The sequence below is a fragment of the Schistocerca cancellata genome, chromosome 1 (assembly GCF_023864275.1).
Source record: "Schistocerca cancellata isolate TAMUIC-IGC-003103 chromosome 1, iqSchCanc2.1, whole genome shotgun sequence".
Lineage (NCBI taxonomy): Eukaryota > Metazoa > Arthropoda > Insecta > Orthoptera > Acrididae > Schistocerca > Schistocerca cancellata.
In genome coordinates, this window is record NC_064626.1 from 672,311,015 (window position 1) to 672,337,290 (window position 26,276).

The following is a 26,276-nucleotide window of genomic DNA, read 5'->3' on the forward strand; positions in this document are numbered from 1 at the left end:
TCTGAATCAGAGGCTGAGACGGTTCTGTGACAATGTGGGCTGCAGATTCCTCGACTTGCGCCATAGGGTGGTGGGGTTTCGGGTTCCGCTGGATAGGTCAGGAGTCCACTACACGCAACAAGCGGCTACACGGGTAGCAGGGGTTGTGTGGCGTGGGCTGGGCGGTTTTTTAGGTTAGATGGCCTCGGGCAAGTGCAGAAAGGGCAACAGCCTCAACGGGTGCGGGGCAAAGTCAGGACATGCGGGGACCAAGCAGCAATCGGTATTGTAATTGTAAACTGTCGAAGCTGCGTTGGTAAAGTACCGGAACTTCAAGCGCTGATAGAAAGCACCGAAGCTGAAATCGTTATAGGTACAGAAAGCTGGCTGAAGCCAGAGATAAATTCTGCCGAAATTTTTACAAAGGCACAGACGGTGTTTAGAAAGGATAGATTGCATGCAACCGGTGGTGGAGTGTTCGTCGCTGTTAGTAGTAGTTTATCCTGTAGTGAAGTAGAAGTGGATAGTTCCTGTGAATTATTATGGGTGGAGGTTACACTCAACAACCGAGCTAGGTTAATAATTGGCTCCTTTTACCGACCCCCCGACTCAGCAGCATTAGTGGCAGAACAACTGAGAGAAAATTTGGAATACATTTCACATAAATTTTCTCAGCATGTTATGGTCTTAGGTGGAGATTTCAATTTACCAGATATAGACTGGAACACTCAGATGTTTAGGACGGGTGGTAGGGACAGAGCATCGAGTGACATTATACTGAGTGCACTATCCGAAAATTACCTCGAGCAATTAAACAGAGAACCGACTCGTGGAGATAACACCTTGGACCTACTGATAACAAACAGACCCGAACTTTTCGACTCTGTAAGAGCAGAACAGGGAATCAGTGATCATAAGGCCGTTGCAGCATCCCTGAATATGGAAGTTAATAGGAATATAAAAAAAGGGAGGAAGGTTTATCTGTTTAGCAAGAGTAATAGAAGGCAGATTTCAGACTACCTAACAGATCAAAACGAAAATTTCTGTTCAGACACTGACAATGTTGAGTGTTTATGGAAAAAGTTCAAGGCAATCGTAAAATGCGTTTTAGACAGGTACGTGCCGAGCAAAACTGTGAGGGACGGGAAAAACCCACCGTGGTACAACAACAAAGTTAGGAAACTACTGCGAAAGCAAAGAGAGCTTCACTCCAAGTTTAAACGCAGCCAAAACCTCTCAGACAAACAGAAGCTAAACGATGTCAAAGTTAGCGTAAGGAGGGCTATGCGTGAAGCCTTCAGTGAATTCGAAAGTAAAATACTAGGTACCGACTTGACAGAAAATCCTAGGAAGTTCTGGTCTTACGTTAAATCAGTAAGTGGCTCGAAACATCATGTCCAGACACTCCGGGATGATGATGGCATTGAAACAGAGGATGACAAGCGTAAAGCTGAAATACTAAACACCTTTTTCCAAAGCTGTTTCACAGAGGAAGACCGCACTGCAGTTCCTTCTCTAAATCCTCGCACCAACGAAAAAATGGCTGACATTGAAATAAGTGTCCAAGGAATAGAAAAGCAACTGGAATCACTCAACAGAGGAAAGTCCACTGGACCTGACGGGATACCAATTCGATTCTACACAGAGTACGCGAAAGAACTTGCCCCCCTTCTAACAGCCGTGTACCGCAAGTCTCTAGAGGAACGGAAGGTTCCAAACGATTGGAAAAGAGCACAGGTAGTCCCAGTCTTCAAGAAGGGTCGTCGAACAGATGCGCAAAACTATAGACCTATCTCTCTGACGTCGATCTGTTGTAGAATTTTAGAACATGTCTTTTGCTCGAGTATCATGTCGTTTTTGGAAACTCAGAATCTACTATGTAGGAATCAACATGGATTCCGGAAACAGCGATCGTGTGAAACCCAACTCGCTTTATTTGTTCATGAGACCCAGAAAATATTAGATACAGGCTCCCAGGTAGATGCCATTTTCCTTGACTTCCGGAAGGCGTTCGATACAGTTCCGCACTGTCGCCTGATAAACAAAGTAAGAGCCTACGGAATATCAGACCAGCTGTGTGGCTGGATTGAAGAGTTTTTAGCAAACAGAACACAGCATGTTGTTCTCAATGGAGAGACATCTACAGACGTTAAAGTAACCTCTGGCGTGCCACAGGGGAGTGTTATGGGACCATTGCTTTTCACAATATATATAAATGACCTAGTAGATAGTGTCGGAAGTTCCATGCGGCTTTTCGTGGATGATGCTGTAGTATACAGAGAAGTTGCAGCATTAGAAAATTGTAGCGAAATGCAGGAAGATCTGCAGCGGATAGGCACTTGGTGCAGGGAGTGGCAACTGACCCTTAACATAGACAAATGTAATGTATTGCGAATACATAGAAAGAAGGATCCTTTATTGTATGATTATATGATAGCGGAACAAACACTGGTAGCAGTTACTTCTGTAAAATATCTGGGAGTATGCGTGCGGAACGATTTGAAGTGGAATGATCATATAAAATTAATTGTTGGTAAGGCGGGTACCAGGTTGAGATTCATTGGGAGGGTCCTTAGAAAATGTAGTCCATCAACAAAGGAGGTGGCTTACAAAACACTCGTTCGACCTATACTTGAGTATTGCTCATCAGTGTGGGATCCGTACCAGATCGGGTTGACGGAGGAGATAGAGAAGATCCGAAGAAGAGCGGCGCGTTTCGTCACAGGGTTATTTGGTAACCGTGATAGCGTTACGGAGATGTTTAACAAACTCAAGTGGCAGACTCTGCAAGAGAGGCGCTCTGCATCGCGGTGTAGCTTGCTCGCCAGGTTTCGAGAGGGTGCGTTTCTGGATGAGGTATCGAATATATTGCTTCCCCCTACTTATACCTCCCGAGGAGATCACGAATGTAAAATTAGAGAGATTAGAGCGCGCACAGAGGCTTTCAGACAGTCGTTCTTCCCGCGAACCATACGCGACTGGAACAGGAAAGGGAGATAATGACAGTGGCACGTAAAGTGCCCTCCGCCACACACCGTTGGGTGGCTTGCGGAGTATAAATGTAGATGTAGATGTAGATGTAGATGTACTGGAATGCAGCTGCAAGATGCCATCAGGGAAGCATGATCCTAGACCCTCATCCAAGCTTTCCAGTTGGACACTGTGAAAACAAGTGTTATGCACTTATACCAACAAAGATTCATTCATCCACATCGAGAACTTTTCCTTTGCAACGGGCAGCTCATTTTGTGAACTCCTCGTGCTGTGTACATCATTCAAATTGAGGCTGTGTGTTTCCATCAGACCAAAGGAAACTGTAGACTCTCCTGCATTCCACTGTTCATTTCTCTCAGTTCTTGGAGAATTTCCTGGCTCGGCAGCGATCAGTAGTAATGGCTAAATGTTTGATGATCACACAGGCTGTCTCTTTATTCTAAGAGCCACGAATAACACTCAGTGCTGCCTGAGTGTAGGATTTTGCTGCAGAACTAATATCATTATCCACGCTGTCCTTTATACTTCTACTCACACTCAGGAAAATATCACAATTTGTAGTGACTCCCTAAACAGTGTTCAGGCTGTAAGTCACAGTGTACTCAGAACCTGTTCGTTTTGCGTTCATTTAGACCCAAAGTGATGTAGAGATTCTGGGAAATTATTTTGCAGACTGATTAGCAAAGAAAGCTACAGAAATGGGAACCCTGGAGATATGGATACCGGGCTTTAACTTGGTGTTGATCTTATATTTTCAGCTGTTGGAGGCTTGTAACAAGGAATAGCTCACTATGAACGCTACGAATAAGATGTACCATAAAGGGATCCACAACCACACTGTGATCTTCCCTTCACCATTCTTAAAGGAAATCTATTACCCTATGCTGACATCCTCAGGCAGGAGTATCACCCCATTATCGTTGTGACACCCATCTGTTGGTGCCCTTATTCACATCCGAGTGCTCTGACTTTGGTGCTCAGTGGAAAACAAAACGCTGAAGCTTGACAACACTTTGTCTCCTCTGTAAAGTGATGATGTCCAAACAGCACATCCTGTTTTACTTTTTTAATAGAGAGTGTTTTTATATACACTTACTTTAAGCTTGTCACTAAGGTCTCATCTCCTTTTTCACTGGACATAGCTGTACAGGGATTTGAACACTGCTTCTCCCAAATAAAGAGTTTACTGCCTTAAACACTGTGCCACTTCACTTGGTTTGTTAGTATATGCTGTATGGCTTTTGAACATGATGCATAGTAACTAATTCAATACTGGAACAAGGCCTCCATTGATCTTCCATGTTTCTTTCTGACCTACAACCCATTACTCAATGGTGGGAAATGCGTAGATGACTTACGCTGCAGTGACCATTTCCTGATTTGCCCGCTGAACAGAGCAGTGCTCAGATCAAGGCTGTCATAATATGTTCTCAGCTAATCAAACTGAACATTATGCAGGAAACCACTTTATTCTAATTAATATCGAAACAAATGTGATTGTGAAGTGATGAGATCAGGCTAGGGATTATTGAACTAACAAAATTATTATCTTCTTTTATACTACAAGTACCACAATAAATCTGACTTGCAGAGTAGACGAAGCAAAATATACCTGTCACCCTTAGGCTGGTACAATGACGGGGGGAATATATAGAACAAGTAGATATGGCAGGTTTGGAGACTTGCAGGGATTGTAATGTGATACAATATGATGATTTATGATGTGCTGTGTATTTCACACTTCATTTGGAGTGGGTTTGGGGAGGTGCAACAGGTGGTGAAGAATAATAATTGACGAAAGATGTGTCTAAACAACTGTTTGACTGTGGTGCCTCTGTGCTACTCTTAGGCTGTGGAGTAACCTTAACCTGTCTATTAGGGTGTTGTTCTTGTATGTGTGAACTTATACTCGTGTGGGAGTAGCCATTAGTCTGTGAATGACTCATTTTTACACAGAGTATGTTGTATTATGACAAGAGGACAGCTGTTAATTTAAATGATCACTTGCTCTCTAATTTTAGATTATGACAAAATTTTTTATTGATCTGTGTGAAGGTGTTCTACACTTTTTTATGTGAATTTTGGCACATTCATCTAAGAATAATAATGGAAAATGTTCCTATAAAATTAATGTACGGTGAAAAAGATAAGTGAGATTCATTTGTCTTTCATGTTTCATAGATTTCTCACTTTACAGCTCACACTTTTGTTGTGTTGTTTCAGTTGCTTGATATGCTGAAGTTTTATTCACGCTTTGAGATAAGTGATTCAACTGGGGATCCATTAACTGACCACGATATGACTCAGCAGCATTACTCAAAAATAACATCATTACAGGTAAGTCTTCTAACTGTTGATATTAGATGCAAGCCTTTCAGGTAGCACTTCATGTATCAGTCAGACATCTCAGAAGGCTTCTTGGAATTTTAGTATGTATTTAAATGTTTGTGGTTCCATTTTGTCAGTGTAGCTTTCAGAAACAATTAAGCAAGTAACATGGGCAAGGGAAAACTGGTCACAGAATAAGACTGTCATATGCTTCAGAATATTCATATCTATAATAAATTTTTGCATTGAACAAGCATGGTCAAGAATTATTGACTAAATAAGCCTCTCTTATGTTACTGTTTTCTTTATATTCAGTTAATGTATTAGTACAGAACCATGATTGTGCCCAGGTGTGCACTTCTTTATCTGAAGCAAATCAGTGGCCATGAATGTCTTTCTTCAGGGCTCCAAAAATATGGAAAACACATGGTGAGATATTGGGACTGTATATAAGAAGTGTAAGTGTTTGCCAGCAAAACTTCTGCAATGTAATCTAAACACTCTTGGCAGCATGGGCCTGCTAGTTGTTTCGAATATGCTGCAGAAGTTTTGCTGGGAAGCCATTACACATCCTCCATACAATCCCAGTATCTCACCATGTGATTTCTAAATTTTTGGGCCCCTGAAGAGAGAGATTAGTGGTCACCAGTTTGCCTCGGACAAAGAGTTGCATGCTTGGGTACAATCATGGTTGTGTAGATAAGGCAAACATTTTTCCGAGAAGTCATTGACTGTCGTTTCTCACAGTGTGAGAAATATATAAACAATTATGGCATTTGCTCTTGAAATAATGAACAGTTTACTTACTTTCTCTGATACTGTTATGTGAGGAAGAGGGCGGTTGTCAAGACAGGATGAAAAGTTACAAATCAATATAAAGTGATGTATATCAGAAGTGAAAAGCATGAGCAGAAAAAAATGAAAGAATCTAGCAAATGAGGACTATGAGTGGGATGAAAGAGATAAGAAAATTAAAATGAAGAAATAAATGGGGCTGACACTACTCAAAAACTGTGTCTTACTGATAATGCTAGTACAGGTGTTTTCTTGACCTATTTACTTATCTTGTTATTATTACTCATTATAGACATAAAGGGTGAAGTGCTACCCTTCACAGCTATCTTCCTCATTGTGATTCTCACCTTTCACTAATACATCTCAGTTTCACTCTATGAAATACAAAATACTGTAAAAACTGTATGTGAACAGGCATGTCATCCTCATTTTCAGGCACACTAGTGTAACAGGATAAATAATGCAGTGGTAATCCACAGTCCTGATTTTCTTAACAAATGCCATTATTAAGTGTGATATATAGACCATGTAACAATCTTCTTTCAAAAATGATTTGGGCCAGCTATGTGATGTGTGTAAAAATCGTAATGCACATAGAGAACCAATAAAAGAGAATAATACAGATGGTACTGAATTATTTATGTGTTTGCAATTTACCAGTGCATATGTGTACAAATTATATTTAATTTCTTCTTGAACTTCATTTTTTTGCAGAAGGCTGCATTTGCAAAATTTCCAGAACTCAGAAGTTTTTCTCTTGCAAATGTTGCAAGTGTTGATACAAGGGATTCTTTGTTAAAACATTTTGGTTCTTTGAGGTTGGTATATTTTTTGTTTTCATCTTTTGGATATTTGAAATTTAATTAAACTAGTAATAGCAGTTTCTATGTAGCAATTTGTATACAGATATGTGATGAAATAAATACATGCTAATTAAAAGACTATTGATTATTATCAAAGTCAGAATTTTAATGCAGGCTGATTCAGAATTTTTCACATCTATGTTACATTGATATTTTTAGGGTGTTGCACTTTACTAGCCTATTTTGGTAAATAGCTACTGGTCAACTAGAATGAAATACATTATATTTGAGGAAGGGTAGTTACCTCTGCATTATATACATATACAGCTAGTATGTCATGAAATGTCTTTTATGCAAGTACAGTGTATCATTTTTGTAATGAATGCCTTATGCAAAAGTAACCATTTGCTTTTCCCATTGCACCTCTTCACTGCACATATCTTAGTCCTCTCAGCAAATGGAAATCAATTGTCATAATGAAGGCGGTTAATCAGTATGAATTTATTACATGGAAAAAAGTCTGACTGTTAACCTGTCACAATCGAAACAAGGCTCGTTACATTACTAAGGTGATGTTTATCGTGCATATCAATGTGCAACTGTTTTTTCAACCTTGAAATGTTCTTTACTCTTTATGAAAATTGATATTTTTCTGGCTGAAGAAACAGTTTACTACATGTGTGTTTTTGTGCTGTTGTAGAAAATGTCAGGTATAAGATCTTACACAGAAGAAACAAGACTGATGCTTCAAATCTGTGTAACTACCAGTGTTCAATTAATGGTGACTGCCTTCACATTAGGAACTGATCACTTTTGATTAAACTTGGCTATCTGATAAAGATAGTTACAGGTCAAAAACAATTATATTCCATAACAAATAGTTAATTGGTAATTTGAGCAGTTTTATTTCTTTTGTATCCAGCTGATATGTACCAACTCGAACTGTAGTTTAACTGGCACATCATCAAGGTTACAATCCAATGGGTTCTGGAACTGAAGAATGTCACTCTCAGTTCTGTCAGGATCTGAAATAAAAATCTCTGCAAAAATGCTTCTTCAAGTCAAAAATATTTTGTTTTTTTCAGAAAATGAATACATCTTCATGTATTTTAGCACAAAACTCTTTGAAATGAAAATGAGAAAAGCCTTCTCCTTCCAACTGTGCTTCGTATTCTTTGTTGATTCTGTAGAGACCACAGACGAGATTATTCTATTCCTAAAGTTAAAAGTTCAGTTCATTGAGGTGAGAAGTGATGTCGACCAAAAATGACAACATTGATGGCCAGCCAGGATCTGACAGCTGTGGATCAGCTCTCTTTTTCAGTGAGAAAAAAAGACATCTATTTCATTTTGGAACTTGTAAAAATGAAACGGGCCTTAACCGCAGCTGAGACACCTCACTGCTGTGTGATAGCGCAAGTCACAGAAATCAGAATCAATTTCTTCAAGAAAAGCTTGGAACTGATGGTGATTGAGTGCATGTTGCCCGATGAATTTCACACAGGACAAAATGGGACAAGGGCCCATCTACAGTGTGTGTGATGGTGATTTGACTTGTATGCAACATGATCCAAGAGCATATCTGTAGATCCTTATGTACAAGGATATCCGGATGATGTCAGGATGCTGACGATAGACAAAGTTTAGAAATGGAATTATTGACTTGCTGAAGTAGTGTGATAGCAGATGGGTGACCACGTTGTTACTCAAAAACTTCTGAAGGCAGTCTGAGTGTTCACCATTCATGAATTCTGCTGCAGAAGCTCCAGTGTCAGGTTTAACGGCTGCATGTAGTCCTAGTAACGCCTGCAGTAGGACAGATACTTCTCATGTTCTATATGTTTTATCAAGCAAATTCAAGTACAGTTGAGGAGCCAAGTCAGCTGATGTCGCATACCGGATCTTGCCTGCAAACCATAGCAGCATAACTCCTGATTTAAACAATGCTTTATTATATTTTATTTATTTCATTTGTTGCCATGAGTTGGTTTTGAGCCATTATTCAGAATGCACTACCAATCATATAAGCTTTGCTTGTACATCTGTGTATACACATGTACTGCACGAGCCATCGAAGGTTGCACGGTGGAGGGTAACATGTCATTCCCCTTCTTCTTCAACTCATAAATAGAGTGGGGAAAAAAGACTGTTTATATGCTCACGCAAGATATATGTTGTTGGCAGTAGAATCATTCTGCAGTCAGCTGCAAAAGTTGGTACTCTTAAACTTTCTCAATAGTCCAGAATGAAATTTTCACTCTGTATTGGAGTGTTTGTTGATATGAAACTTCCTGGCAGATTAAAACTGTGTGCCGGACTGAGAATTGAGCTCGGGACCTTTGCCTTTCGCAGACAAGTGCTCTACCATCTGAGCTACCTGAGCACAACTCACAACCCTTCCTCACAGTGTTGTGTCTGACAGTACATCCTACCTTCCAGACTTCTCAGAATCTCTCCTGCAAAACTTGCAAGACTAGCACACCTGGAAGAAAGGATATTGCAGAGACATGGCTTAGAAGCAGCCTCGGGGTGTCGTCAGTATGAAACTTTCACTCTACAACTGATTGTGCACTGATATGAAACTTCCTGGGAAATTAAAACTGTGTGCTGGACTGATACTCAAACTCCGGACTGTTGCATTTCACAAGCAAATGCTCTAGCGAATGAGCTACCCAAGCATGACTCGTGACTCGTCCTCAGTTTTATTTCCACTAGTACCTCATATCCTACCTTCCACATGCCATGGAAGGTCTCCTGCGGAACTTGCAAGACTAGTTCTTCTGGAAGAAAGGATATTGTGGAAACATGATCTAAACACAGCCTGGGGATGTTTCTAGTATTAAATTTTCACTCTCAAGTGGAATGTGCACTGATACGAATTTTCATGGCAGATTCATCATTGTCATCATCTTGGACAGTTTCCTGCCTCTGGCTGGGTCTGTATGGAACATAGGCTTCTCCATTGTCTTCTGTCTTGCCACCATCTCTCAGTCTTCACCTTGGTCCAGTCTTCTCCTTTCTTCTGGACGCATTCCTCTACTCCATTCAGATATCTGTCTCTCGGTCTTCCTCTTCGTCTCTTTCCTTCCAGTTTCATCTCGTGTATCCTCTTTTCGTGTATCCGCTTTTCCTCCATTCTCTTAATGTATCTGTACCATCTCAGCCTTGATTTCTCTCTCTCTTCCTGTAATGGTTTCAACTTCATTAACTCTCTCATCCTCTCATTTCTTAACCTGTCTATCTTTGTCACTCCAGTACTGTTTCTCAAGAATTTAATCTCACTAGCTTGTACTTTGCATTTCTCTCTTCCTTTCTTAACCCAGGTTTCTGATGCACATGTCAGGATTGGGACGTAGTATGACAGGTATATAACCTTTTTACTGATTTGGGGTACATCCTTGCTCCATATCAGGCTTCTGACACTCTTCCAAAATTCTTGTGCTTTTCTCGGCCGCTCGTTTATTTCTCTGTCATTTATTCCGTCTTCCTGTATCAGGCTTCCTAGGTACTTGAAACTCTCCACGCTCCTCAATTGTTCCCCACCAGTTGTTATTCCAGTTTGTTCCTCTCTCCTTCTTTCTTGTTGTGATAATCATCTGACTCTCACTTATACTAAATTTCATCCCATATTCTCATACTGTTCGTTCCCATACATCCAACTGCTCTTGTACTTCCTCCTCTGCATTCCCCCAAATCATCAGGTCATCTGCAAACACCATAGCTTTCATCTTCCTGTCACCAATTACTTGTGCTACTGTACCCATTATATCATCCATCACTACAATGAAGATTAATGGTGAAAGTGCACTTCCCTGCCTCAGGCCATTCTTCTGTTCAATCCAAGCTGATCTCTCTCATCCCACTTTCACACAGCTCACACTTCCATGGTACATTTCCTCCAAATAATCTGTTTTGCTACTCCTCTGTTCTCCAGGGCTTTCCACAGTTTGCTTCTACGTACACTATTATACACTTTTTCAGTGTCCAGTAAGGTCATTAGTAGATCTATTCCATATTCATAGTGCTGTTCCTGCAGTTGTCTTACAGCAAAAATTAGATCCACTGTGGACCTTCCTGTTCTGAAGCCATGTTGCTCTTCTCTCATTCCCCCTCCTAATTTTGCCTGAATTCGTGCTTCCAAAATTTTCTCAAAAATCTTTGCACAGTGGCTCATCAGTGTAATCCTCCAATAACTCTTACATTCTTTTCTGTTTCCTTCTTAAAGATTGAGACAATTATTCCCTTCTTCCAGTCTTCTGTGATCATCTTCCATCTCCTCACAATTTTCATTACTCGATATAGCCATTGTATCCCCACCTCTCGTGCTGCTCTTACCATCTCTACACTTAGCTCATCCAGACCTGGAGACTTCCCTTCCTTCATCTTGCCCAGTGCCTCTTCCACTTTTCCCCATGTAAGGTCTTTTTTCTATTTGCTGTTCCTCGGCTTGTTCCTCCTCGTTCAGGTTTCCATTCGAGTTCAGGAGTTCTTCAAAATACTCCTTCCACATATTCTTGAGTTCTTCCTTATTCTCTACCCCTTGTCCACTTTTGCTCACCATTCGAGCATAATCTGTCATACTGTTCTTTCTCTTACTTTTAATCACCCCATATAACACCTTTTTTGAACCTTCAATATCCTCCTCCATCATTCTGGTCCACTGTTCCATCCACTTTCTTCTTTCCTCCACCACCACTCTTTTTGCTTATTTCTTTCTTGCCTGACACTCTTCTCTTGTCTCTACTGCTCTCTTCTGGAACCATACCCTAAAGGCTCTATTCTTCTTCTGTACTATATCCTTTGTTTTATCATTCCACCAGGGTGTTTCTTTCCATCTCTTTTTGTTGCTTGTCCTTCCACATACTGCTTCTGCGCACTTACTAATGTTCCCTTGAATCTACCCCATTCCTTTCCTACCGTTTTTGGTTCATCCTTTGGGATGCTTTCCTTTACTACTTGTAGGTGCTGTAGCCTGCTTTCTTCCTCCTTCAACTTCCGTACCCTTATATAGTCCCTCTCAGGTTCTTTACCTGCAAATGGTGATTGCTATCCAAGGCCTCTGATAGTATTAGCTTAACGTCAGTGATGATCCTATTCATCTCACTATCGTACAGCAAGTAGTCAACTATCGACTTTCTCTTTAAGTCTTGACTGTACCAGGTAATCTTGTGGCTCTCCTTTTTCCTGAACCAAGAGTTCTCAACCAGGAGGCAGCCACTGTGGCCGAGCAGTTCTAGGCACTTCAGTCTGGAACCACACTGCTGCTACGGTCGTAGGTACGAATCCTGCCTTGGGCGTGGATGTATGTGATATCCTTAGGTTAGTTAGGTGTAAGTAGTTCTAAGTCTGAGGGACTGTTGACCTCAGATTTAAAGTCCCATAGTGCTTAGAGCCATTTTGAACCCAACCGGCAAGTCACTCCTTTGACAGAACTCCAATAGTCTTTCACCTTCCTCATTTCGGCAGCTCCAACCCCTCTGGTCCAAGCACACTTTCGCAGCCTTGTCTTTCTCATCCAATGTGTGTGTTTAAATCCCCCATTACTATCACATTCCTCCTTCCCATCTGCTTCTGCATTTCCTCTTCAAACTCTTGCTTCTCCTCAGAAGTGCAACCCGCCTGCGGTGCATACACTTGTATTACCTCTATGATCGTCCCTTTGGGTGGCAGATTAAAGGTGGAAAATAAGAGATGAGGTACTGGGGGAAATAAAGCTATGAAGACAGGCCGTGAGCCATGCTTGTATTGCTAGGTCAATAGCACACAGCTCAAGAAAGGCAAAGGTCCTGAGTTTGAGTCTTGGTCTATCGCACAGTTTTAATTTGCCAGGAAGATTATTTCTTAGTAGTGCTTCAAGAAAAGAACCTCATCTGTCCAGCATGGTTTCCATTTAAGTTCACAAAACATTTCCATAATACTTGTATGTCGATCAAACCTGTTGTTGTTGTTGTTGTTGTTGTTGTTGTTGGTGGTGGTGGTGGTGGTGTAGTCTTCAGTCCGAAAAATGGTTTGATTCAGTTCTCTATGTTACCGTATTGTGTGCAAGCCTCTTCATCTCCAAATAACTACCGCAGCCTACATCCTTTTGAATATGGTTACTGTATTCCTCTCTTGGTCTCCCTCTACAAATTTTGCTCCCCACACTTCCCTCCAGTACTAAATTGGTGATCCCTTGATGTCTCAGAATGTGTCATATCAAACAATTGCTTCATTTAGTCAAGTTGTGCCACAAATTTCTTTTCTCCTCAATTCCTGCCAACACCTTCTCATTAGTTATATGATCTACCCAGCTAATCTTCAGCATTCTTCTATAGCCTGTTTCAAAAGATTCAATTCTTTTGTTGTCTGAACTGTTTATTGCCCACGTTTCACTTCCATACAAGGCTACACTCCAGACAAAAATCTTCAGAAAAGACTTCCTAACTCTTAAGTCCATATTCTCTTCTTCAGAACAGCTTTTCTTGCTGTTGGCAGTTTGCATTTTATATCCTCTCTACTTCAGCCATCATAAGTATTTTGCTGTCCAAGTAGCAGTTCTAGCTGTTTCCAGTTTACATTTTATTTTCTCTCTTCTTTAGTTATCGTCAGTTATTTTACTGCCTGAATAGCAAAACTCTTCTATTCCTTTTAGCATCTCATTTCCTAATCCAATTTCCTCTGTATAGCTGATTTTATTCAACTACAGTCCATTTTCGTTGACGCTCATCTTATATCCTCCTGTCAAGACATTTTTTATTCTGTTCAGCTGCTCTTCCAAGTTCTTTGCAGTTTCTGACAGAATTACAATGTCGTTGACAAAGTTCAAAGTTTTTATATCTCTTCTCTGAACCATAATTCCTTCTCCAAATTTTTCTTTGGTTTCCTTTACTGCTTACTCATGTACTGAAGGAATATCATCAGGGATAGATCACAAACCTGCCTCACTCTTTTCTCAACCACTGCTTCCCCCTAATGCCTCTCAATGTCATAACTGCTGTCTGGTTTCCATACAAGTTATAAATAGCCTTTCACTCCATGCATTTTATCCCTGCTACCTTCAGAACTTCAAAGAGTGTAATCCACTCAACATTGTCAAAAGTTTTCTCAGAGTCGACAAATACCATAGACATAATGAGATTTTCACTCTGCAGCGGAGTGTGCGCTGATATGAAACTTCCTGGCAGATTAAAACTGTGTGCCCGACCGAGACTCGAACTCGGGACCTTTGCCTTTCGTGGGCAAGTGCTCTACCAACTGAGCTACCGAAGCACGACTCACGCCCGGTACTCACAGCTTTACTTCTGCCAGTATCTCGTCTCCTACCTTCCAAACTTTACAGAAGCTCTCCTGCGAACCTTGCAGAACTAGCACTCCTGAAAGAAAGGATATTGTGGAGACATGGCTTAGCCACAGCCTGGGGGATGTTTCCAGAATGAGATTTTCACTCTGCAGCGGAGTGTGCGCTGATATGAAACTTCCTGGCGGATTAAAACTGTGTGCCCGACCGAGACTCGAACTCGGGACCTTTGCCTTTCGCGGGCAAGTGCTCTACCAACTGAGCTACCGAAGCACGACTCACGCCCGGTACTCACAGCTTTACTTCTGCCAGTATCTCGTCTCCTACCTTCCAAACTTTACAGAAGCTCTCCTGTGAACCTTCGCAGGAGAGCTTCTGTAAAGTTTGGAAGGTAGGAGATGAGATACTGGCAGAAGTAAAGCTGTGAGTACCAGGCGTGAGTCGTGCTTCGGTAGCTCAGTTGGTAGAGCACTTGCCCGCGAAAGGCAAACGTCCCGAGTTCGAGTCTCGGTCGGGCACACAGTTTTAATCTGCCAGGAAGTTTCACCATAGACATAAGTTTGCCTTTCCTTAACGTATCTTCTCAGATAGCTGTAGAGTATTGCCTTGAACCTATAGGTAGAAAATCTGGTAGCATATCTGATCTGGTGTGGATCCCAAATACTCTAGCAGTATTCAAAAATGGGTCACACAAGTGCTCTGCATGCGGTGCCCTGTATAGGTGAGCTATACTTTCCTAGAGTCCTTCCATTAAAACGAAATTGTTTGCCTTGCCTATCATCAATCTTATGTGCTCATTCCATTTCATATGGCTTTGCAGTGTTATGCCAAAATATTTAATCAACTTGATTGTCAAGCAGCACACTCCTGATATTGTATTCGAACATTGCAGGATTGTTTTTCTTATTTGTCTGCATTAAATTATTATTATTATTATTTTTTTTTTAGATTGAGAACAAACTACCTCTCATTATATCAAATATAAATTCTGTCTAGATGAGTTGCTGTGTCCTCCACAGTCACTCAACAATGACATTTTCCCACACAGTAAAGTGTCATCAGCAAACAGTCACAGACTGCTGCTCACCCTATCTGTTAGATCGTTTATGCATGGAAATAACAAGAGCAGACCTATCACACTTCCCCTGGGACACTCCTGACAAAACACTTGTCTCTGATGAACCCTCAACATTTGGGACAACAAACTGGGTTAAAAATATTTGACCTTCTCACACATGTGAGAACCTTTTCCATTGCTGAGCCTTCAGACTTCTTGTACATTGTGTGACCAAGAGGACTTTTCAGACTGTTCAGTTTCATCTTATCACTGTTACTTTCTTAGCATCACTTGGTGGTTACATGTAGAGTAATTAAAGGTTATACTTCAAGGAATGGTGCCTCCACCCAAATCTTCAGAAAACAGTTATATCTACATTTTGCCTTCACAGCAGACTGTCAAATTACAAACCATAAATCCCATTCAGTGGGGAAGTGTTGCCACACTGAAGTAAATCAAAATACTAGGGAATAACAGTAGATAGAACTCTAAATTTCTAGCAGCATCTCTAGATTGTAATGCTAAAGTCAGAATGAGAAATAAAGTTCTTCAAACAGTTGCTGGTACCAGATGGGTAGCTAATGTTCATGTTTTAAGATCTACAGCCTTGACCATGTCATACTGTGCTGCTGAATACTGCTGTGGGACGTGGATCACATTAAGAAGATAGATGTGCGACTCAAGCAGCAATCCAAGTAGTTGCGAAATGTATTCAGAGTACGAACTTCCTATGACTTCCTGTTCTAAGCAATATGCCACCTCCAGCTCTGAGAAGATCAGAAGCTCTGCTGAAGGTCCGTAACAACATACAAACAAATCGTCAGCTGCCCATTCATCAAGATACTGCGCAAGCAAAACATTAGCACTTGAAGTCAAAAAAACTATAATGGCACACAGGAAACAAACTCATTTGATCCTCCTCCAGTGTCATCCATTCATGGAAAATCCAGTGGGAGAAGTCATGAGTCATCAACATACATCTAGTTGAAAACTCTTCCATGTGGAAGGATTCTATCTCCCCAGAAGTCGCTGAAGAATCTTAAACCGGATTTGAACCTGACAAGGCAAATGTGGTTATTTACTGCTGAAGTGGAGATGGGCTGATTTTGCAAATTGTGACTGTGGTGCCTCATTACAGACAGACCACCATATTGTTGCTGACTGTTCTCTTCATGTGTACATAGGAACAATAATAGACTCTCACTACACATCAGATGAAGTGATTGAATAGATAAGGGAATTAGATCTGGAGATGTTAGATTGTATGAGTATATAATTGTGAACCTTTGTCCACAGATATTTGTATTTGTTTTCATCATATGATAAATAAATAATAATTCTGAGGCCTTCATCAACAGTCTGCTGTTCTCTGGTTCACAGGATGTCATGTGAGAAAAGGACAAGCTGAGTTTTGCACAAGCCTAGACTGATTTGTAATATGTTGAAAGTATATTAGGGACTGCATATCACTGATAGCATTGTGCTTGAAGGGTGTATGGTGTAGTGTTGTTAATGACTTCTGCTGCATATTGGTTGTGTAAAGCTCATATGTTTCAATTGTTCATGGTTAGACAAACTTTTTGTTAATTGCACCTTACACTTGATTCTGCAGTTTCTATACAGGTGAATTAGTGGTCTCGCTACTACATTTCAAACTGAATAAGTAAGTATGCCAGGGTAATCGTTTCCATGGAAGGTGGTGGATTTTTTTGTTTGATAATTGACAGTTAAAAATATGGTACGTTTTGAATGTCTCATTTTTTTTTTTTTTTTTTTTTTTTTTTTTAAATACGCTAGGATTGCTGCAATTTTTCATACTTTTCCTGCACTTAAATTATAGTTATTTCCATGCTAAACTATAACTATTTTAATACTTTCATGTGTTACTTTAAAACCATACTTTTTATAAAGGAATATGAATAACTGTTTTTCCTATTCAGTCAACAGAAATTAAGAGCAATAGCAACGTATTTGAACCTAGTGCCAGGAGAGGAATCTGCCGAGGTTGAAGAATGGCATCGTGTTGATAGGAACTTTCTGCTGGAGTTGCTGGTAAGTGGCCAAGCTTTATATATTATTTTACATGCTTATATGTTAGTTTCTAAGCCTAATTAAATTGTTTCTGTTTTCGTGTTGGGGCATAGACTTTGATGTTCTGTGCCGTAATCATTAAAGTAAATTTATTGCTCCGCTTTCTGATACAGGCAGACAGTGTAAATATTTTGTATAAAATGTCGGAAAGAACCAGTTTTAGTTCATATGTTATTGTCAGTACTCCAAACGAAACTTGAGAATTGTTAGGGAAATGCAAACGGTACACTTACAAGAAATATATGTCTGAACCTAAACGCTTATGTAATTATGAGGTGTCGTAAATAAAAGTATGAGAAGACTATGGTTCAAATCCAGAACTGGACATCTGTTACAGCCTGCTGGAAGTTTCTCTAAATCACTTCAGGCAATTGCTTTGATTATTCTTTCAGCAAGATGATAGCCAGTTCTCGTATTCTGTCTATGTGAACTAGTGCTTTATCTCTGATTACATCATTATCTGAAGGACATTAAGCTTAAACCAAACTCTCCTCATTTTCTTTTCCCATTTCCAGAATTCAAAAGTGCTGTTGTGAGACAAGGTTAAAAATGATACAAATAGTGAAATAAATGCTTATGCAGCTATTATAATTTTCTGGGACAACCTCATAAAGAGAGCAGCTGGCATACCAGTATCTTTGATAGGTCATCTCTTCTTGTAGCTTAGTGTTTGATTATGCAGTGTAGAAGCTATGACAGGATTTGCAGTGTACTAATAGATTACATGTGTGCTCCCACACTCAGCCCTGTCCTTTTTTTTTTACAATCGTATTGACCAACTAGGATCACGTTAACAACTTCAGTTCCTCTTCTTCCTTTGTTGTTGTTCCCTATTTTTCCAGTATTCGCTCATTTTCTCCCCATGAAGTCTCTTCCTTTCTTCTGTCCATGTTGTTCCCGATTTTTTATTTCTTCTGCTTTGAAAGCCTTCCAAATTTAGTATTTTGTTTTTAAAACGGTTTCTTTCTGCTATTTCTAATTCTTTGATGTTGTTTCTTTCAAGATCGTTTCTTACTTCTGTAATCCATGCTATTGACGATTTCTTCTTCCAGAAATATAGGAGTATTTGTTTTGTTAGTCTATTTCCATCCATTCGGTAGAGATGTCCAAAAAAGGTTAATCTTCGTTTGGCCATTACTTCAGATATTTTCTGTATATTTTTGTAGATCTTCTCATTACTTCTTATTTTCCAACCATCTGCAGTTTTCATTGCACCCATTATTTTTCTAATAATCCTTCTTTCCAGTACCTCTAGTTTGTCCATCTTATAGTTCATCATTAGGCATTCAGATCCGTATAAACATTCTGGTCGTACCACTGTGGTGTAGTGCCCTGTCCTTTATTTTATACATTTTTGTTGTTCTAAGATTGATGTGGTGGTGCTAGAATAGTGTATACAACAGCTTATATGACAAGACCAGCAACAAAGTCATGATTTCCAGTGTAAGGTACCATATTTATGTTTAGTTATGTGAACTGGCAAGTCTGTTAAAAAAAGTAAATTATAATTATCATACAATGTAAAATGTAGGTCTACATTCTTTTCTATATTTTACTTTGCGCTCAAGAGTCTCGTCCTTTGGAAAGGGGTGTGGGGGTGGAGAGAGAGAGAGAGAGAGAGAGAGAGAGAGAGAGAGAGAGAGAGAACTTTCCTGTTTTATTAGCTTTGTTTCTGATCTGCATTAAAATCTATTTCTGACTTGGCATATCTCCAAGGCAGGAACCAATGACAGTAGTACCATGGATGCAATTACGACATCCATCGTCACCTTGGCTTGCAGATACGTAGTGTTCATTCACCTCATGGTACGTGAGCATAAATATAACATGCATCAAAACAGCAGATTATTTAATTCATTATGAAAATAACTTTTTATAGTGGCGCTCATCTTTTGTTGGTTTTAAAACTGCTTGTGCAACACATCACTTCACCAAAGCGATATGTTACACTGCAGATTCCTCCCCTTAGGTGAATGGTGTTTTCACTATAGTGAAACGTTAATGAAACATTAAATATTCAAAATTCAAAACTAGTTTTAATCTTCTCACTAAAAGCATTACTATCATTTGTCTCTTTAGTGTGCCAGCACAGTTGTAATTGTATTCCATTCATTTTTATTAACTGTGGAATGCTCCACATTTGATTGTAGACCATCAGTCATAGGTATATATTTCATTTGGATTCAGTTTCTTAGCATGTCTACCAGGTAATAATTCTCTTACTATGGATATGGGACCACCCCTCATAACAATTATTTATTATCCGTATGGATGATTAAGCAGTTCTAGTATATTTATTTGTTTTCTATTTGGAACTACTCATTATTAGGACTCACAGTCGAGTAGCCATTTAATCAAATCATCCATATTTCATCTAATTGATTACATGTATTCCAGACCTCTGGCTTTTCTAGCGATGCTCATAAAACCTTTGAAAATCACTGGACATGTGATGAGTCTGTGAATACAGGTTTCATTAAATGTACATAAGAATGGTTTCATGATGGAGACTGTTGAATATGGTAAAGAGGGAGAATGGTCAATGGAGGAGAAGAAAGAAAGGCAATGAAAGACTAAGAATAATGTTAGGATCTAAGAGAGAAACAAGATTTACCCCAATGACTGATACCCATCCCACATCCACCCATGATTCCTTCCCTGGCAGGTTCTTCGCTGAGGAGCTGGTGGTTAAAGTTGTTCAGCATAGTGTGTAGAATGGACTTTGTAGTTTTTACCCTTACAAGATCCAAAAGTGGGCCTAATATCTTACTTTGGTGCCAAGTGTAGACGGCAGCATCATGATGCAGTCATTGCCTTTGCCTTTGTAAAATCTACATTAAAATGAAACCAATTCCGTGGACTAAATTGTGCAGACTTCCCATTAAAAATTTTTAAAAAACCCAACTGTATTAATTATTATTTCCAATAATTTTTTTTAAAAAAGTTAGTGATTCCTCTATGAGGAGTATATGAGACACCACCAATTCACAGAGCTATGCTGGGATATTGCCCTGTGTAGTTGTTACAGGGACACCACATTCATTGTTATGAGGCCTGTTTCCTCATCAACGTCTTTAACATTCATAATCTGCCATTGAACCAGAGGAGTTATATGTTTTGAACAGTTAACAAGTATTTGTTGTTGGGCATTCTGTAACCAGTTACCTATCTTTCCAAAACTGGGGAATCGCATACAAAATGCAGACACTTGTGTCTTCATTATGCCATCTTTAAATTAGCATATGGACCAAATTAAAAGACTCAGGTCAACTAATCTACTTTGCAGGAACATTGAAGCTAATGGCACCACCTGTTCCTACAGAAAGTATTGTATATGTTATTTATTCTCCTTTTTCTCTCAGGTGCATGTCATCCTTTTCCTCTAGGTCCACCTGTCCTCTCCATCACATTATATGAAGGTCATACAGAAAGCAAAGAACAATTGAAGACCACACCCAATGCCGACCCTGTACCACTGTGACCACAAGCGTGCCATTTAGCTCCTTCTCCCATCTTGATTGCAAGCCGAGTTTTGTTGCCAAGTAGTTATGCCTATTTGTTCTATAACCTTTCGAAATAGTGGCACTCATTGAAATTCCTGCCAAGTGCAGAGTGCGTAGTGTTGTTTGTTTTTTGAATGCACAAAATGTTTGGCCTATTAAAATATATAGGCAAATAAAGAATGTTTATGCTGATAGTGCAATGAAAAAGTCTTTAGTGATGTGGAATGTTGTCAGCAAAGGTGTTTTTGATTCATGCCAATGTGCAGCCACCATACATCATTTGAACACAGCAAGAACTTAAGCATTTTAAGTTGGATATTTGTGGACCTGGTCCTTATAGCCCTGACTTCGTACAAAGTGTTTTTCACTTATTCCCAAAACTAAAGGAATTTTTGGGTGGAAAACAGTTTGCAAATGATGAAGACTTCAAACAAGCTGTTACATCCTGGCTCAAATCTTCTGCGATAGAGGAATACAACATGGGAATTGAAAAATTGCCCCCATGTTACAATAAGAGCCTTGAGAGTTATGATGACTATATTGAAAAATAAAGTAAGCTACTGTAATATTGTGAATAGCTTTTTGTGTTGAAATATTTTGTTTTTATGTAGTTATGCCGAAATGTTCTTCACTTTCTGGATGATCCTCATACATACATACACACAAAGGTACATTCGTAAAGATTGGGGTACACTATCCTCTTAATAGCCCATACAACTCTACCTTCTCCTTTTATATACATAAACGGAGGTAACCTACTCCTACCGTAGCTCATATTCGTACCTGGTTTTCAGTCTGTCATCCGTGTGATATTTGTCTTACTGCTTTATACTTACTCACTACTGTAATTCTGAATGTCCTCATATTGTATGTTTCACCAAAGGCCCTCGAATTATATGGTGCAGCAGTCGTACATGGTTTTTAGCCCATAATGCTTACACTTCATAGTTGACGGTATATCCTGTGGCCCTCCCTCTGTCCTCCCCCATCAAAGTGACAGAGCTAACATCCAGCTCCACTCAGAAAGAAAATAACTCATCTTGGTTCTGCAGCCTGTTTGCTAGCTAAAGTTTGTTGGTTTCTGTTGTTGCCACATACTAGCATAGAACTATGTTAGTTGTAAGAGATATTGAAAGGGCGTTTTTATGCCACATATCTTTTGATCTTATCTATATTATAGAGACATTTTTATTTTCCCCTCCAAGGGTCTACTAAGAAAACGGCCATGGGATGTGGAATCCCTGTAATTTTTTATCGACCTTCATAACAATGGAAAAATTTCCTCATTTTTTCTTTAATTGTGAACTGTGATGAAAGATTTTCACTTGCATCACGTCATTAAGTTTAAAAATAGGGATGCTTGCTTTTCAATTATGTTCTCGCATTTAGCATTGTGTGTGTCTACTTAAATTCTTCCTTATTTTTCCTTTTAACTCACTAGGCAGATGTGATTACTACACCATCTGGACACAGTGGTCACTACAGTTGTTCGGACTACACTAGAATGCATCCCGTCAAACCCAAATTCTCACCTTAAACCACACGCTACTGATATAATGCCCGTGCTCTTAGCGTCATTACTCATGGTATCTACACTGATTCCCATAAGAATTCGAGTGTGGTGTGCACCTGTACTGAAAGGGTCATTGGCCATCATCGCTGTAATTATACATGTGGTGTCTGAAAGAACAAACACCACATATACACTCATAGGAATAGTGTATGGTTTGCAGAAAAAAAGTGTTTATATTCTTTTACCTTAAACGTACCAGTGTAATCACCAAGCACTCCACAAGTTTTTCATAAAATACTATTTGATACTTAACTAATACATCTTTTAGTTCATTTTTGTGTTGCTGGGTTAGTGTATTAGTTTTCTTCAACTTAACTAATATGTTTTCTATTAGTGCATCCGCTGTTGTGAGAAGTTTATCCCGTGCTATTGCATTGGCTGTGGCAACCAAGTTGATGTACCTTATCTCTTGCAGTTCTTGCTTAAAATCTACAGTATTATTTTTAAAAGACACTTCATAAGTACAGTTACTTTTTGTCATATAAGAGAGGCCTTATTTTGTATTAGCCAATTTAAACCCAACAGTACTTCTGAATTCACATTTTGGTGCCATTAATAGTCTCTGCTGAAATGAAAAACTGTTAATTTTAATCTTGTTTTTTCCTTAATAAGCTTTCTTTGCTCCCATTTATTCCAGCTATATAAACTCCAGTTATTGGTAGTGTTGGACAGCTACATTTATTATATATATTTATCATAGAGTTCTCACTTCCAGAGTAGTAAATGAATATCCACCTTGCTATCAAAAATTTTTCCCTGTATAATAGGTTTTACCTGCTCTTCTTTTTCTTGAGTTCCTTCCTCCAACAACCATTCATACATTCTAGCTGGTAAAGGCTACTAATTTCTTCTTGTGGCCGCCTGTTGTTCGAGTGACAAGTACTGGATCCTGGCCCCAGCTCCAAAACGTCCATGGTTTACCAATGGCTTATTCAAAATCAAATGGTCTGTCAGTGTACAAGTAAATGTATTGTTTATATTATTTGTGGAAAGCACTAGTGACTGGTTACTCCATAGATTGCTTCTTTTTCCTTACTTTACTGTATTATTTGTTTCCTTACTTTACAGTATTTGCTTCCATTGTTTCGTTGGAATCATGGTGAAGAATGGTTACCTTTATTGTTATCTGTTTGACAAGCGTGATGTATAATCCCCACATTCTTTTTTTATGAACATGTGATAAACATCAGCAAATCACTAACAGTTGACCACCCACTATACCAAATCTCTCTTCTTGTATGAAACGGTAATCTTCACACCAAAACTTTAATTAAGTGACTGTCCTCTATCAAATCATCCAAATATTTAGACCTTGTTAAGTGTCACTAAGTATATTTCTTATAAGTTCAGGAGACCAGTACTTCTTTTTAAATTTTTTCTGAAGATCATTCTAGGACGTAAATTCTTCAGCTCACTCTGCAGCATCACCCTCCAAAGAACTAATACAAAATCAGTCCTCTGCGAATCATCCCATTTCTTGCGTGAAGACTTCGTAAATTCCCTTAAAAGATATGTAGGGTAAAACCACCTCATTTGGCTTAAATTTAGGGAATTGTTTGGATAGACTAGTTCCATTTCCTAGCTGCAATTCCTTGATCAGCTCAGTTGATTGTTCACTATTTGCAGTAGGCTTCCTTTCATGTAATTCCTTTTTAGTCGCTATTAACTTTTTCCAAGTTTTCTGTAATTATTTCTTTGTTCGGTCTGTTTCCACATTAGAATGATATGTATCTATCAACAATTCAATCCTTTCTCATACTTTTCATACTTTATTATTGAATAGAGCACCTACACACTCCTCCAAAGTAGCGAGTGTAGATCCTGAAACTAGTGGTTACATTTGAATTTTGCTTTGTTCCAACCCTTTCAACCTTACGGTGTGCCTGAAATTTGTTCATGTTGTGTGTTACATTTCTGCCCAGTTAAATCTTTTAATTACTCAAAAGTCCTTGTTCAGTTCACATCTTTAAATAGGTCATTCACTTAATTTCGAACTAAATCATACTGTTTCCATATTTCTGAGTTTAGCTCCTGTAGTAAGTCGGAAAGTTTCATTTTTAATTGCATGTCATACCTAACTGCCCGGGTTCAATTTCTGGCTGGGTTGGAGATTTTCTCCACTCAGGGACTGGGTGTTGTGTTGTCCTTATCATCATCACTTCATCCCCATCGACACACAAGTCGCCGAAGTGGCGTCAACTCGAAAGGCTTGCACCAGGCGAACGGTCTACCCAGTGGGAGGCCGTAGCCACACTTTGATTTGTAATTGCAATACGATAGAGGGATTTCTTCTTTTTTCTTACAGTCTTTGAGGTATGCTGTTCTAGTTTGGTGTTTGTCAACTGGGATTTGTGCAGTCTTTTTCTCATCACCACCAGCATACAATTTATACAATAATACACCTTTAATTAGTCTCAGCTTAATATTGTAACAAGGCTAAAGCACATACATAAACTCTGGTTGAAAAACCACTTGCACTTTACCTCACAAAACAAGTTATGCAAAAATGGATGCAAACAGAAAGTCATTGACTGCCTTTCAGTGAGTCCTTTGGCAGAACACAGCAGCATGGATGAATCACAGTCATTGCTGAGTTAAATGACTTTGTTACTGAACAAATTAAAGAGCCAGCACTACTGTAAACCACAGAAGCATGTAAAGGAGGAATAACTGACCAAAAGAGCTTTCCAATTAATGAAAAGATCATTGTGTAAGCGGAACTTTGATCCAGGGAAGTGGAAATAGTTGCTTATTATCTCAGCTCACCTCCAACCAGCTGTCTTGAAGTATTTCCACATTGAGCTACTGTAAGGAATGCCAGTGGTGGAAGCAATTGCCACAGTTACCTCTTGGTATCTGACACCAATTCCACCTGCATCAGTGCCATTCCCCCAAATTGGAATCAATCTTGTGGGGAGTCTCCTGAAGTTGACAAATGATAATTGTTGGTTAATAGTCTATACTGATTATCTGATGTGCAAAGCTTACACCAAAACTGTCCTGAGTGCCATATGTGGAAGGAAGTAATTTGTTGCATGTCAACTCCTGAAATGAGTGTTTCATGATTTAAACAGTAAACTTCTTCTTGATATATTATACCTGTCTTTTAGCATGTACCACTTACGTTAGATGAGCATCTCTGTAATAGTCATACTGATGAAATCTACGCATAATAAAATATATAGTGCTTCATTTAATTTTTTCTATAAATCTTACTGTGCCTGGTATCCCAAATTGACGAGAAATATTCAAGACTTAGGCAGATGTTGGTTTTGTAAGCCACTGTCTTTGTGGGTGGATTACATTTCCTTAGAATTCTTGTGATGAATCTGTGTGGCATCTGGTTTTCATCAACTAGATCTATGTGTCTGTTCCACCTTAAATCCCACTGGATGCGTACTCCTATAGAATCATACTAAGGAGATCATTAAGGTTGTGGCAAACATAAATACATAATTATGTATTAAGTGATGTACTGAGTCACATTTCATAGATCCTAAGAAAATATACCTCAAAGACTTGGAATAAATTTAAAATAAACTGCATGCCGCTGTAGCTTAATATTGTCACAAAAAATGTTTACCAAACTTTCTTATTCCAGTCGCACAACTCCACTGCAGATTTGCATAAGGCACTACATGGCACTCAGATTACTTGATATTGTTAATAAGAGATACATAAATTTGTTCTCCTGAGTAATTCATCAACAGAGTAGGGGCTGACCACCAATAAATCACTTAGGCTACTCTTAAATTGTGCTTTAATAGTAGTTAGACATATTGTTTTTGGATATTTAAATATGGGTGTTCCTGGCGCTTTGAAAGAAAGAGATATTACTTGTCACAGTGTCCATAAAGTGAAAAATGTGCTGGAAGTT

At 39.1% G+C, this 26,276-nt stretch overlaps 1 protein-coding gene across 3 annotated transcripts in view; it reads left to right on the plus strand.

Annotated features, from left to right (window-relative positions):
- The window catches only part of LOC126183932 (RNA helicase aquarius), a 336,087-nt gene that overhangs the window by 127,343 nt on the left and 182,468 nt on the right, over window positions 1–26,276 (plus strand). For all 3 annotated transcript variants that reach the window (XM_049926283.1, XM_049926297.1, XM_049926289.1), the window contains 3 exons: window positions 5,197–5,310; window positions 6,811–6,914; window positions 17,173–17,284. In XM_049926283.1, the coding sequence (XP_049782240.1) occupies window positions 5,197–5,310; window positions 6,811–6,914; window positions 17,173–17,284 (330 nt within the window). The remainder of the gene's footprint in view (window positions 1–5,196; window positions 5,311–6,810; window positions 6,915–17,172; window positions 17,285–26,276) is intronic.